Source organism: Maniola jurtina, chromosome 1 (assembly GCF_905333055.1).
Source record: "Maniola jurtina chromosome 1, ilManJurt1.1, whole genome shotgun sequence".
NCBI classification, from domain to species: Eukaryota; Metazoa; Arthropoda; class Insecta; order Lepidoptera; family Nymphalidae; genus Maniola; species Maniola jurtina.
Window position 1 is genome coordinate 16348122 of NC_060029.1, and position 13666 is coordinate 16361787.

Consider the following 13666-nt stretch of genomic DNA (forward strand, 5'->3'; position numbering starts at 1 on the left):
TTGTTTCGTAGCTTAGAACAACAAAATTTTCTATTTCCAAGTCTAGGTATAGCGCATATTTTCATATAAACTGAAAAAAAAAATCATGTTGGCGAAAGATGGCAATGAATTATTTATTATAAATGATTTTCGATCAAAATGTTTATTTCATTAACGCCTCCAAATATTGTTATACTTTGTTTTATGTTTAGTAAATTTGCTGCTATAAAGTAACAGGCGTTTAGTTAAAAGTTACAGCAGCTTACAACATTCCATCTCTTGTCTTATCAGTTAGGGTTCCGTACCCGAATGTTGCCAACAGGGCCCTTAATACTAAGCCTCCGCTGTCCGTCTATCCGTCTCTAACAGCGGGCTGTACGTATCTCACGAACCGTAATCGGTAAAGGGCTGTCACAGTGACAGAATGTGTACAAATATTTCTATTTTGCCGCTATAATATCAAATAATAATAAAATGGCTGGCATGAAAATGAGAAAAACAAATGAAAATTTGTCATTTCTTATACGATGTTACGGAACCCATCGTGTGCGAGTCGCGAGTTGGAGAGTATTAGAATCTATTGTATTCTAATTTTTTATATTATTGATTTTATTAAAATTGTACCTTTATATTAAAAAATAATTTTGTGTTTGCGTACTGGGCTTGCGATGGTTGATCATGATGATGATGAGATAGGTAATAATAGGCTTATAATATAGAGTACGCGACAGGTCTAGATGGCAATCGGGATTTGAGGCGGGGGGACGCCTATCCCTCACCGGGTTAGCTCGGGGGTTGTGCGGGGCGTCCCTACTCCGATTGCCATCTCGACCCGTCGCATACTATACCCATTTCAATCAAAGCTGTAACTAAATACTTATTCTGACTACACTGTGACGGAAGCTGAATAGATTGTGGAGTCAGTGGGACAATGTTAACAAATGGCATTGTCTCTAATATAATTTTATCAAATTATCATCTGCATACTGAGTCTGGCTCTATGGCACAGTGGCCAGATCCTTAGTACCAGTTTAAGTTTTCGAAAATGAAAATTGACATCGAGTTTCTCTTTAATAAATAGGTAGGTTCATCTTCAGCCAGTCAGAAAAGATGTCCTGGATTTTGCTTAAACGGTAAATTGTGTGCATTGTGGGGAAACTCGCATGCCTGAGTGTTCTCCATAATGTTCTCAATGGCGTATGAAGTCTGGTAATCCGCACTTGGCCAGCGTGGTGGACTGTAGTCCTTCTCATTCTTAGCTCAGTATTAATACTACGAATTTTTTTAATAAAAAAAAACATTTCAGAGGTTTTTTTCATTTATGATTTTTCCTGAACACGAAAGTGAGAGTCGAAAAAAATATTGTTGTTTTACCCCTCGAGTGCTATTAAAAATGTATTTTAAAATCATTAAGTATCAGGTCTATCACACAGTTAAATTGAAAAAAAATAAATCGAAGAACATTCGTAGAAATACATTTGGGACACCTTTTGACGCGAGGCTTCTTAGGTATGCAGTGTCAATCTTCGACCAGTTTCTCAGACGAACAGATCTTCAGGCGAACAAAAGGAGGCGCAAAAGGGGTTAAGATTGACCAGCTTGGTGGTTAAGACTTGTGCCTATGCTGCTTCAGTTAGACCAAACGTAGCTAAGCCATACATCGTCGATTTTAAGATTTCGACATTATTTTACACAAGGAAAAAATTCTCTTTCAACCTGTCTTGGAATCGCAGTTAGTCGTAAACTAAAGTATTTCATGAATTATTTTCAATTTACTTAATATAGCAATCTTACTCGAATATTGAATGAGTAGGTATACCAGCAAAGGAAAAAATATGGGTAGGGGAAATTGGGCGGCCTTGGTATATTTATGCGGTTTTACATTTTTTCGCTTGTATATATTATTTAACAATTGTAGTTATTTGTGTACATGGCATAATGTTGTAAATCATAGAGTAACCGCCGAGTTATTTGCTAGCTGTTCTTCTCGATAGGAATGGCATTCCAAACCAGTCCAGTGGTAGATATGCATTTGACGATTCAAAAGTATTTTGTGAAGGTTTTTTTCAAATTAAGCGTAAAGCTTGTGCTAAGAGTAGGTACGATAATAGTGCAAAGGGTGGGATTTGAACTGGTGACCTTTCAGATTTCAGTCCTTAACCTACTCCGAATAGTTGAACTAACTATTGAGGCTTTAAGGAATATAAAAAACATTTCTATTCTATTCTAGAACTGTTAAGTAGGCTGTATGCCTTTTCAGTTATGTGCGTTTTAAGCATTTAAATATCACTTAGGTACTTTAACGGTGAAGGAAAACATCGTGAGGAAACCTGCATGCCTGGTGTGTGAAGTCTGCCAATCCGCATTGGGCCAGCGTGGCAGACTATGGCCTAAATCCTTCTCATTCTGAGAGGAGACCCGTACTCAGTAGTTGGGCGGAAATGGGTTGATCATGATGATGCCTAAAATTATATTTGGTTGTATCCGGAAGCAAGCTTTTTGTACTTAGCTGCTTTCTATCGGGCGGCAGTATGTAGGTCCGAAGATGCGCGCGCCGCCTTACGTAACGATTACGTAAGGGGCGAATGGGGGTTGCAGGGGTGTGCGATGCGGGGCGCGGGGGCGAGGCGTCAGGGCGAACCTCGGCAATCGATCCCGCACCGCAGTCCGGCGAGGCGTTCGACCATGGCAGACAAGAGCAAAGTTGCTGAGCAGTACTATGCCCCTCCACCGGAGCTGGGGAAATGGGAGGGCTTCAGGGTCTTCCTGTGGAACTCCGAGACGGGGCAGTTCCTCGGCCGCACGGGATCCAGCTGGGGTAAGTCAGATTCTGTCAAAAACTTTGCTTTGGCTTTGATTTCACTGCTAGCGGTCTTGCGTTCAGAGTTCCACCTATCTAAGTACCTACTTACTGTTCAATCAAAGACGATTATGTATGTTAGTTCATCGACCGTCGCGGTCAACTTTGTATGCTATCTTTTGAGCTGTCATACCATCGCCATGATTACAGTGAACGCAGAACTCAGAACTCTAGACATTTGGCTGTAAACCCGATACCTAAATCTGTACTAAATAATTAATTCTGGTCTCATCATAATTATTAATAAGAAATTTTAATAATGTGTATATCTGCTTATCGATTTGTGGTCCCGAATAGGTCTAGGCTGTTTGGCATGAAACTTTCACAGTTGACTTAAAATCAAATACCTAGTACGAGTTTATACAGTACCTACCTATAATCATAATTGATTCAATAGAAGATTCAACTTGACCCGAATTTCACGCGGATGAATCTAGTACGGAAAATCTCTGAAAATTTGTTGAAAATCAATACATCCCTTTCAATACACGAGTAAGAACGACACTAGCTTTTGTTTCATCTCTCAATACGCTCAAGTCAGTTTCAGTGACTGAAGAGAGGCAAGATAATTTTGGAGGGAAAATCGATGACTGAAACCACGTGAAAGATTTTCTTTTCCGCTGAAAATCTTCTTGAGTTTTTACTTTTTACTAAATGTTTCGTATTTGAATGTTATTTCAATATACGTAACGCTCTTTCAAAGATATTGACCTGAATTCTTAGGCAATTGAGGTATTTTGCATAAATAAGCTGAAAAAATATTTTTAATAGGTACATTTCCAAAATCACGGCACCGGCAAGAATGGAACCCGCATTCCTAACACAGGGACAATAATATAAACGGCTAAAGGTACTCCAAGACCGCGATAGAGGGATACAAAAATCCCTGCCGGTTCCGCGATTTTTGATATACGAATTATTTCGGAATTTCCTTCAAATGTACAGGTACCTAAAATATACTTGAGTAAAGTTATACAAAAAGCTGAAAAATTCTTTCAACAATTTTCATGTTATGAAATGTTTTCTGTAAGTAGTGTCCTTTGTAGATAATATTGTGTTCGTTACACGATTTAGCAAATAGGTGCTAATTATTACCTACATATTCTCGTTTCGTAATTATGAGTACACTCGTCAAACTACTTATTGATACTCCAAATACACTGACCTCTACTAATACAAGTAGGCACGCTGGATCTGCGATTGCGGACCTGTTTTTGAAGCAACTTGATTTTCGCCATTTTGTCACTGAAAGCAGCAGTGAGCGTCATGTAATTGTGACCGTACTTAGAACTTCACTCATCTGTCAACATAAACTTGCGGTGTAAATAGTGTCAACACGAAGACTATTTGACACCAAGTGTCAATTCTAATTCCCGGTGGGTACGCTCTACGGGCGTTTAGAATCGGCACAAAAATAACTGTCTTTTTGTATGGAATGCCTCTTCCACTTTTTTATGTCCAAATAGCATTATTGTAGCCACAGATTATATTTATGCGACTTCTTGCGTGCGCAATAATAATAAAGTCCACCAATCATAGGTATAAGAAAATTGTCTATTCGTGACAATCGGAAGTATCAGCTTAACTACTGTTCCATTGTAGGTCATAGGTCAAAGGTCTGTTGTTTTGTCAAAGAAAATTGGAGCAAGTTAGATCACATCCCGACAAAGCTGAAGAAGCAATGGGTAGGTTAATTATGTCTGTCGTAGAACCGACGGCCGGGCAGACGGGAGACCACATACCTGTAAGCGCAGTGTAGGACGACCTCCAACCCGTTGGTCCGAAGACCTGAAGAAAGCGGTGAGAAACACGTGGATGAGGAAGGGGAGCATCGTGTTTAGTGGTGCGCTCTTGGAAAGGCCTATGTCCAGCAATGGACTCATACAGGCTGATGGAATGGAATGAAATGAACACCATATCGTCATCGTCCACTGCTGGACATAGGTCTCTTGCAGGCTCTTACAACTGCCGATCTTGCCCCCTCTTCAGTTTTACCATCGTACCACAAGACGCCGGGCGAGTTTCCACCCCTTTGTCGTCGACATTCTCTCTACATGCATGAAACGCTTTGCGTCATCATCCCTTATAGGTATGGCTAGGGTTTAAAGTATCTTCACTTGAGATCAGTGTTTGCTTCTAAATTATTCAAAATTCAAACCATTTATTCAAAATATGTAAGTAATATTTACACTTTTTGATAGTCAGTTGTAGTTAAGCAGATGATTATAGTGGTTATAATTTACGTTAACTTAAAACTTAAGCCACGAGGGTTCCAAACGGGTATAATCCGGGTATCTTAAAAACAAGAATGAATAAAAGTTCCTTCTAGACAAATGCGTCCCATTTTAGGCCAAACATCACTTCCCATCAGGTGTGACCATGGTCAAGTGTGTAGCTATAAAAAAAGATTCTTATTCTCTGCAAAATTGTATAAGTAGTAAGCCTATGTTAGTGTATATTACCCTAGTTATTCATGCATTTTGATTAAGTATTCATTTGAAACTCATCCAGTTAAACTGACGTAGGTATACATATCTATTAGTACATAGTTACGTAATAGTAGCATGGCTAAACAAATGTTTGCACGCGAATTAGTAGCTAAACAATTATACGTGTATGCAATCTGTGGTTACATGGTGGCTACTATTAGTACACTTTAGATTGATTTGTTACAATTAATGAAAGCTAGGGCTGTCAACCTGTGCTTTGATTATTTCTAAAAGCGGCAATCAAACCACAGGTTTAAAAGGTTCACACTTTAATTTAGAATGGAATTTTAGAAAGAATAGGTTTTTATAGGCTTTAAAATACACCTGTCTGTTACTCCATTGAAGCATGATTAAAGGACAAATGATCAAAGTAACAAACAACTCACTTTCGTATTCGTAATAATATGGGCAGTGATTCCTGTCGAAACAAAACTGGCATGCTAATCAATGTGAGCACATTCATCAAAGTCAGGTCCGGTTTTCACCTAAGCGGAGTGGATGTGTGATATCTTTTACGTCACAATAATATAATCTGATTGGTCGACTGAATACCTACATCTCTTCACTCCGTTTAGGTGGAGTACGGGCCTCATTCGGTTGAAGCCTGCTAGATATTTGACAACCCTGAATGTTAGGGATGTGGGGCAGCAGTGTGAGGCGCCAGGCCGGCTGCGCGCGCCTCGTCCTTCGGCAAATCGATCCAAGGACGCCGGCGCCTCGTGGCGTGTCGTGAACACTGCTAATATCATCAAGTGATAAACTGATAACATGCTCCTTGGGGCATTTAATGTTGGCATTTAGCACTATCCATACTAATATTATAAACTAGCCAATGCCCGCGACTTCGTCCGCGTGGATTTGGGTTTTTTGAAATCCCGTGGGAACACTTTGATTTTACGGGATAAAAAGTAGCCTATGTGCTAATCCAGGATATTATCTATCTCCATTCCAAATTTCAGCCAAATCCATCCAGTAGTTTTTGCGTGAAGGAGAAACAAACATACACACACACACACACACACACACACACACACACATACAAACTTTCGCCTTTATAATATTAGTGTGATGTGAAAGTACGTCTGTCTGTCGGTCTGTTTGTATGTCTGCTATATTTTGCCGGGTCAACAGTTTTAACGATTTTGATGAGTACAGAGTTAGCTTACATCCCGTGGACGGACATGGCTACTCGGAAAATCAAAGCCTTCCCACGGGATTCTCAAAGGCCTATCAGTTTAACCGATTTACATGGGCGAAGAGGTAGCTTGTGCCCCGGAAATAGGCACAGTCAACTTTTCATCTCGGAAAATTATTAGTGTATTATGTTTGCCAATAATTGGGTAACCCGACGAGTTTTCATAATATGATTCGCTCTGAAATAGATCTGGAAGACCTGCGTGGTTTTATCTAGAAGCCGCTAAGTAAACATTCTATTCTTACGACGGCGTGTGACGTTAGCGGAAGCAAATCGATGCATTTCGCGTTAGTGGCATGCTGCATGATTTATGCAGGTAGGTATTGTGCAGGTCATGGAGAATGCGCGGTGTGGCCTCCTCCACGCATGCGTGGTACATACATATACTCACGATTATGTGCGGGAATACCAACTGATTCACCTAATGACCTTTCAGTAAACAAAACTATAATGATAAGTAAATAACTTGGCATTTAGATTTTATGTATCCAAAGAAATATTTATAGGATTGCGAAAAAAGATCATGTTATAATAGTAAAATTTTCTACTCAGTGGTACTGATAGGTATAAATAAGCATATTTAAGAAAGAATATGGGTCTTATAAAAAGCTCAGAGCCACTAAGCGGGCGATGTCGATGGGGAGAGTTGGAGTTTCTCTACGTTATCAAATCAGAAATGAAGAGATCCGTAGGAGAGGAGACTCAGAGTAACCGACATAACTAAACGGGTTACGAAGCTGAAGTGGCAATGGGCAGGGCATATAGTTCGAAAATTACATATCAAATGTTAAGGATTCTTCTACTGGTGAAGTCGCTGAAAATCCATAAATGGATGTAACAGATATAGCCGGCCTAGTTCGGCCGCCTTAATTAGTATCGGTGTAATTAGAGCGCGTGTGTCAACTGGCCAGTGTCCTATTATCGCTGTAGACCATTAGAGTGCTACTGAAAACTGCTCAAAGGGTGCTATTTATAAAGTCTTTGCAGGTGCCTTAAATAAATCGATAATAATCATTATTTTATTGGGTGATCACTACAATAAGGTTCACTTTTGCGTGACAGCGTTCCCCCTTTGAATGGCTAGACTAATTCTTTGTCCGAGGTAGTTGCCAGCTCTTTTTGATATTTCCCTAAAAAGCCTTAAGTTGCCTTCAAACTACGGAAATATAATGTAATATAATATATAAATATTGCTCACCCTACTTTGAAATGTTACATCTCAGTGCTCCTAAATAAAGCTCCTGGAGTCACTCATCTGGTGATGAAGAGAGCTTTGCTTGGAGTTTCTCTATGTCATCAAATCACACATGGGAAGAGACAAAACCAGAGTAACAGACACAGGCATAGCAGTTGCGAAGCTGACGTGGTAATGGGCAGGGTACGATAATATAACACAACAATCAAATAATAACGTATCTATACACCTCAAAAGAGAGCTAATTATTCTGCGTTTGCTGAAACCAAGTAAGTATAAAAAATTACTTCAAGCTTGTATGTAGGTAATGCTATTACCGGCATAACTCGAAGAAAATAATATTGTGAAGTCGTGTAAACGTATCGACCGGAAGGCACAAAGATGGATAGATTTAATCTTCAACCTACATGGGTAGAAAACAATCTAGGTCAGTTGAATCATGTTACACGTACATAGATTAAAATTAGATGCTCATAAGTTTGTTTTATTTATTTGAACCAAAAAGTTGCAACAATAGAGACAAAAAGACAGAAAAAGTGGACAGGGAAGCACTTATACTTACTATACATATAAGAGATCTCTACCAGTGTCTCTATTCTCTCTCGTTGATCTCTATTCGTTAACATGAAATTGTACATAATAAAATTGAAGATAGGCACGTCCGTTTGCACCGAGGTTAGGTAGATGAAGGCGGCGAGTGTAGTACTCATAGTAGTGGTATTAGTATTGATTCGGTATACCTACCTACGGGCACATGAGTAGATATCTACGGGCGTCATTTGACACCGGTGTCATTGACATAGGCGTCATTTGACACACGGGTGGCACGTTTCGCTGATGATGGTAGTCAGCCGGCATAGCACGCACTGTTCGAAGACATTGTCATGCAATCTACTGCAAAGTCAAGTAGGTATATTTACCTACTTTTATTTTCAAAGAGACAGGTAGCGCTAACGCGGTCAACGCTCCATCGATCAATTGCCGATATCCGCAACAATTATTTCGTACTTACTCTATTGATCCTACACACAACTCATTCGGGTCACTGTTCATGAATCAAATGGGAAACAGCTTGTGGCCTAGATGATTTTCATTCTGAGAGACCAGTGCTTAGTAGTGGGCCATTGATGGGTTGAGAATTGAGATGATGAACGGTAACCCTATTTTAACCGCTTGATGTACCGGTTATGAACCAATATCTGTTTGTTCGCAGCCAAGATCCTGTTGTTCTACCTGATCTTCTACCTGATTCTGGTGGGGTTCTTCGCCGCGATGCTGACGATCTTCTACCAGACGCTGGACTCCAAGATGCCCAAGTGGCAGCTGGATGCGTCCCTCATCGGCAGTAATCCAGGTTATGATCCAATTATTTTACCTGATGCTGGTGTAGCTCTTCGCCGCGACATTGATGATCCTCTACCAGACGCTGGACTTCAAGTACCTCCCACTGGTTCGGAATGCCTTTCCTACCGAGAAGAACCAGCAAGAAACTCGGCGGTATTTACTTCGAACTAAATTAGTACCTAGGCTTACCCATTGAAGGATTATTTCAAACAAAAATCGTAGTCTACGAAGTACAGAAGTACTTAGGAAGCTATCAAAACGTAACTTTAATAATACCTACTCGATCCAAATATATTTTTATGTTTGACAGATTATCAAATCGGTTTAGTGATGTTCCAACATCATAATGATTTAATTTTATCGATACAAGTTAAAAGTAGACCATTGTGATTTTGATACTTAGTGTAGGATACAAATAAAAAGTATTTTTTTAAATTACAAGATAAACTTGCGCCTACAACCATGCCTGATGGAAAGCAATAGTGAGGTCTAGGTTGGAGTATGCTTGCCGAGAAGATTCGCTTTTTGATTCGATTTCAGTGCTTTGTGGATTAAATTGATCCGTTTATTGATATTATGATCGATACCTAATATTAACTGCGTTAAGATTTGGTTTATCTTCTACAGGTCTCGGATTCCGACCGATGCCGGACTCCGACAAAGTGGAGAGTACTCTCATTTATTACAGGGCCAACGACAAAGGCTCCGTGCTCAAGTGGGCCACAGTCATCGATGAATTCTTATCACGTAAGCATTATATTATAATTGCCACTTTTTCCTTAATTTACACCTTGTATGCACAAGCATAACCTCTAATTTTAAACTTTTTAATGCAATAATTAATGTGAATTGAATAATTTACATGTTAGACCTTACACAAAATAAATAACTAAGCAGGAATCTAAATAAACATTTTTTCACATTCTTGTTCTAAAGGTAGCTGGACTGTTAGTAAATAATAATCTCGTAGGGGTATTTCAAACCCTGAGACTGGCCACCGTATAGCTTTTAAGAAATGATAACTTACTAAATTTTTAACCTGTTTCAGAATACCACAAGAAGGGCAGCGGGAGTGGAGAGGCTCCCGGTGCAGAGAACAGAGTGCCCTGTTCCACGACTTCAGCAAACTTAGGAGAGAAGCAAGTGTGTGACGTACCAATCGACGAGTTCCATCCATGCACCCCCGCCAACCAGTACAACTACGAAGAGGCTGGGCCGTGTGTGTTCCTCAAACTGAACAAGGTAAGTAGCAGAAGCATAATAACCATGTACCAATTAATCACCCTTTCCTTTTATATAAAAGTAGTAAGCCTACGAGCACAGCTGCCCATGAACATTTGTAGCACCAGAGGAACCGCCAATGCGTTGCTGGCCTTTCAGGAATTTGTTGATCCATCCCTTGAATAACCCCATGTGGAAACACATGCAACCAGCTTCCTTCAGCGGTGTTCCCATTAGAGTGTAGGGAGCTGTTGCATGTGCGTGAAAAAAAGATCTGGTACAACTGCTGGACACCCTGCAGGTCGATTACGGAAAAAGCGACAATCATCATCACAATATCGATTGTTATGATGAAGATGGTGAAAATGAGATCGTAACATTTGTGAATATTCAATTTAAAAAGTAGAGAACAATAACAGTAAAATTTTACTCTTTCAGATCTTCAACTGGGTACCCAAGCCGTACAATAACACAGAAGATTTGCCAACCAATATGCCAGAGGACCTGAAACAGCACATTAAGTTGGTAGTAAGTATAAACTAAAATTGGTATTGCTACCATTTAAGCACAAAATCTGCAAATAAAGGCTAGGAAAAAAACCACTGGTAATATTTTAGTATAAGTTATATTAAAATCTTGAGTGTAAGGCCTGAGTGGCCCATTTAAGTGAGCGCAAAGCGAGGTGGGGCCACGTTTATCTCAATCACATCTTTGTACACACAAGCATTGTGTTCTGAGTGGCTCGGGTATCACCAGACCCTAGACGCGCTTTTACTGGTCGTACCACACGTTGAACGCACCACAGACTCGTTTATTTCAATCTGGCTAATGACATTTTTTTATTGCGGGATAGGCTTATAATTGACGACAATCATGATAAAAAGCATAGGTTGGAGCGCGCTTGAGAAACGTTAAGCAAAAACGTTTCGGGCGAGTAGATTCGATGTCATTTAGTCATTTATTTCATGCATTCCAATATTTTAACATAATTTATAACAATAACAATTACAGTAAATGTTTAATTATGTCGACCATAACGATGTCGACCACATAAGTCGAGCCAACGTTCACGGTATCTCGCTTACATTATTGCTTAGCGATTTTTTGACTTTGTTGTCGACTTTAATCTTGATTCAGGAGTATGCAAGCTAAACAGTAGATAATCTAGATCCATTTGTTTTACAGTCCGGTAAGAAAGAAGCTAACACAGTGTGGGTGTCCTGCGAGGGTGAGAATCCAGCTGACGTAGAGAACATCGGCCCCGTACAGTATATCCCTCGCCGCGGCTTCCCGGCATACTACTACCCCTTCACCAACAAGGAGGGCTACCTCAGCCCGCTCGTCGCTGTCCTCTTTGAAAAACCAAGGAGTAAGTTTGTTATTTTTCTATATTGTGTTCTCCTGACCGCCTTTCAGCTAAAGTTGTCAATCTTAAAGTAGAATAGCCATCCAGGCGCAAGACCAACCAAAATAAGGTGTATGCTATACTTACTTGAAATTTTTTAAAAACAAGAATCGCAATCTTTATGGCAAAGTCGAGTTTTTTTTTTGGCGACAGAGCGGCGTCCATTGGCAAGATAACCGGGGACTAAATTACACTCTGTTTGTATTTTTTAATATTATATTATTTGTTTTTAGCTGAATAAAGGATATTTAATCATTACTAATTAAACTCTTTTTCTCATTGCAGCGGGCGTCCTCATCAATATCGAGTGCAAAGCGTGGGCGAAGAACATCTTCTACGACCGGTACGAGCGGCGCGGCTCCGTGCACTTCGAGCTGATGGTGGACCGTGGTTAAACACCTTTGGCCAACAACTTGGCGGCGAATATTTGACACTTGTGTTGCTTGGCCAAACTATCAGACGCTTAGTATTTAGGGTGTACGGATGACTTTTGTAAGCCGTTTCTTTAAAGGTTAAAGGTTAAATTAATCGTTCTGAGTGTAGCGTATAGTGGTAGAAGGATAGAACGCAGTAAAAGGTTATAAAGCTGTCGAATAAATATTAAGTAAAATATTGAGAACCCAGCCTCTGTTTCGATACCAACAGTATGCGAAGAACGTATGAACGTGACCGGGAGAAAAATGGTTACACATGGAGAGTGACAAGATGCCGGAATACGTACAGGGGTATATATGCCCAACACGAAGCGTACATTGGGTCTCCAGCAACACTTCCTGAAGTCCTCGCTGAGCTGGGTAGTCTGCTTGGATTCTGGAATTAGCTCAGCTGGCTGGAGTCAGTACTAGTGGTCTCATGTACAGCAGATAGCTTCGTCTAAATGTGCAAAAGAAAGCCAGGATAGAAGTAGAAGAAGAAGAAAGGTAAATATAGGCATGACAGATCCTTGTTACATACGGGTTCTTGAATGAAGAAGAAATAATCCCTGGTTTGGTTACAGAACAGACTAGGATGCAGAAGAATGTACATTATACTGCTGGCCTATCGTGGATATATTATTATCCTATGGCCAAAAACGCTGAGCTCAGAACTATACATACATTAGAAAGTCGTATTACCGCGCTAAAATGTGTGTACCATCGTAACTAAATAAGTATTAGAGTAAGCGCGTACAATTTAAATCGTTCATTTAGTTGTTTATAATTACAAATATAATAATGTTAAAGTTCAGGTACATACTAGCGATTAGGTAATTCGAAGTTTTTGAGATTCGATAGTCAACTCTATGTGTTAGATGTACTTAGTGATAAAAAGTCTAGTCTTACGGGGCACGCTAACTTTATACTTTAAAAGTTAGCGCGTTTATACCGGCTTTGAAATTTCGACAATTAATAATTATTGACAAGTACAAATAATGGTGTAAAAGTTAGTGTGGCCCGTACAGGAAGGACAAAACTGTCACGGTTACAAAAGCTATCCGTGTTGGCCACATTATTTTGCTACTGAGCCAACTTGGTGATACACTTGGCCAAGTTTTAGACCTCCACTGCCAACTATTATAGTTACACTAGCTAAGTCAGCCGTGGTTGGCCGCCAAGTTGTCCGACTGCCCGCCAATTGGTTGCCAAGTTCACCACACAGACACCACGCCAGGCGCCGGCTGCCAAGCGCCAAATCTCCATCCTTTGTATTATTTTCTATTAGACATTTGTCAAAAATTTTTCGCTGCATCCATTTAAAATAAAAATTATATAGTATTATCGATATCGATTGATCGATGGTAGATCGGAATGAGGAAATTAGTAGAAGAATAAAAGTGTCTGACGTAACTCAAATGCTTGCAAGCTGAAGTGGCAGTGGGTAGGTCATGTCTAGTGCAGAACTGATGGTCGATGGGGCAGATGTGTTCTGGAGAGGAGATCACGTACTGGTAAGTGCAGTGCAGGACGATCTCCAATCTGCTGAACTGATGACTAGAATA

At 40.0% G+C, this 13666-nt stretch overlaps 1 protein-coding gene across 1 annotated transcript; it reads left to right on the forward strand.

The window, feature by feature from the left end:
• The first annotated feature begins 2613 nt into the window (after window positions 1-2613).
• LOC123864788 (sodium/potassium-transporting ATPase subunit beta-2-like) lies at window positions 2614-12380 on the forward strand. The gene is made up of 7 exons (XM_045905469.1): window positions 2614-2797; window positions 8932-9072; window positions 9690-9809; window positions 10111-10304; window positions 10722-10811; window positions 11469-11652; window positions 11974-12380. The coding sequence occupies exons 1-7, from the start codon at window positions 2665-2667 to the stop codon at window positions 12081-12083; spliced, it is 972 nt and encodes a 323-aa protein (XP_045761425.1). The 5' UTR covers window positions 2614-2664; the 3' UTR covers window positions 12084-12380.
• The last annotated feature ends 1286 nt before the right edge of the window (window positions 12381-13666 follow it).

What these genes read in the sequence shown, in the direction of transcription:
- LOC123864788 (XM_045905469.1), top strand. Translation starts at nt 2,665, where the DNA reads ATGGCAGACAAGAGCAAAGTTGCTGAGCAGTACTATGCCCCTCCACCG. An exon ending in AACAGCACATTAAGTTGGTA is followed by an intron (nt 10,812 to 11,468) that starts GTAAGTATAAAC and finishes TTTGTTTTACAG; the next exon opens with TCCGGTAAGAAAGAAGCTAA. An exon ending in CCTCTTTGAAAAACCAAGGA is followed by an intron (nt 11,653 to 11,973) that starts GTAAGTTTGTTA and finishes TTCTCATTGCAG; the next exon opens with CGGGCGTCCTCATCAATATC.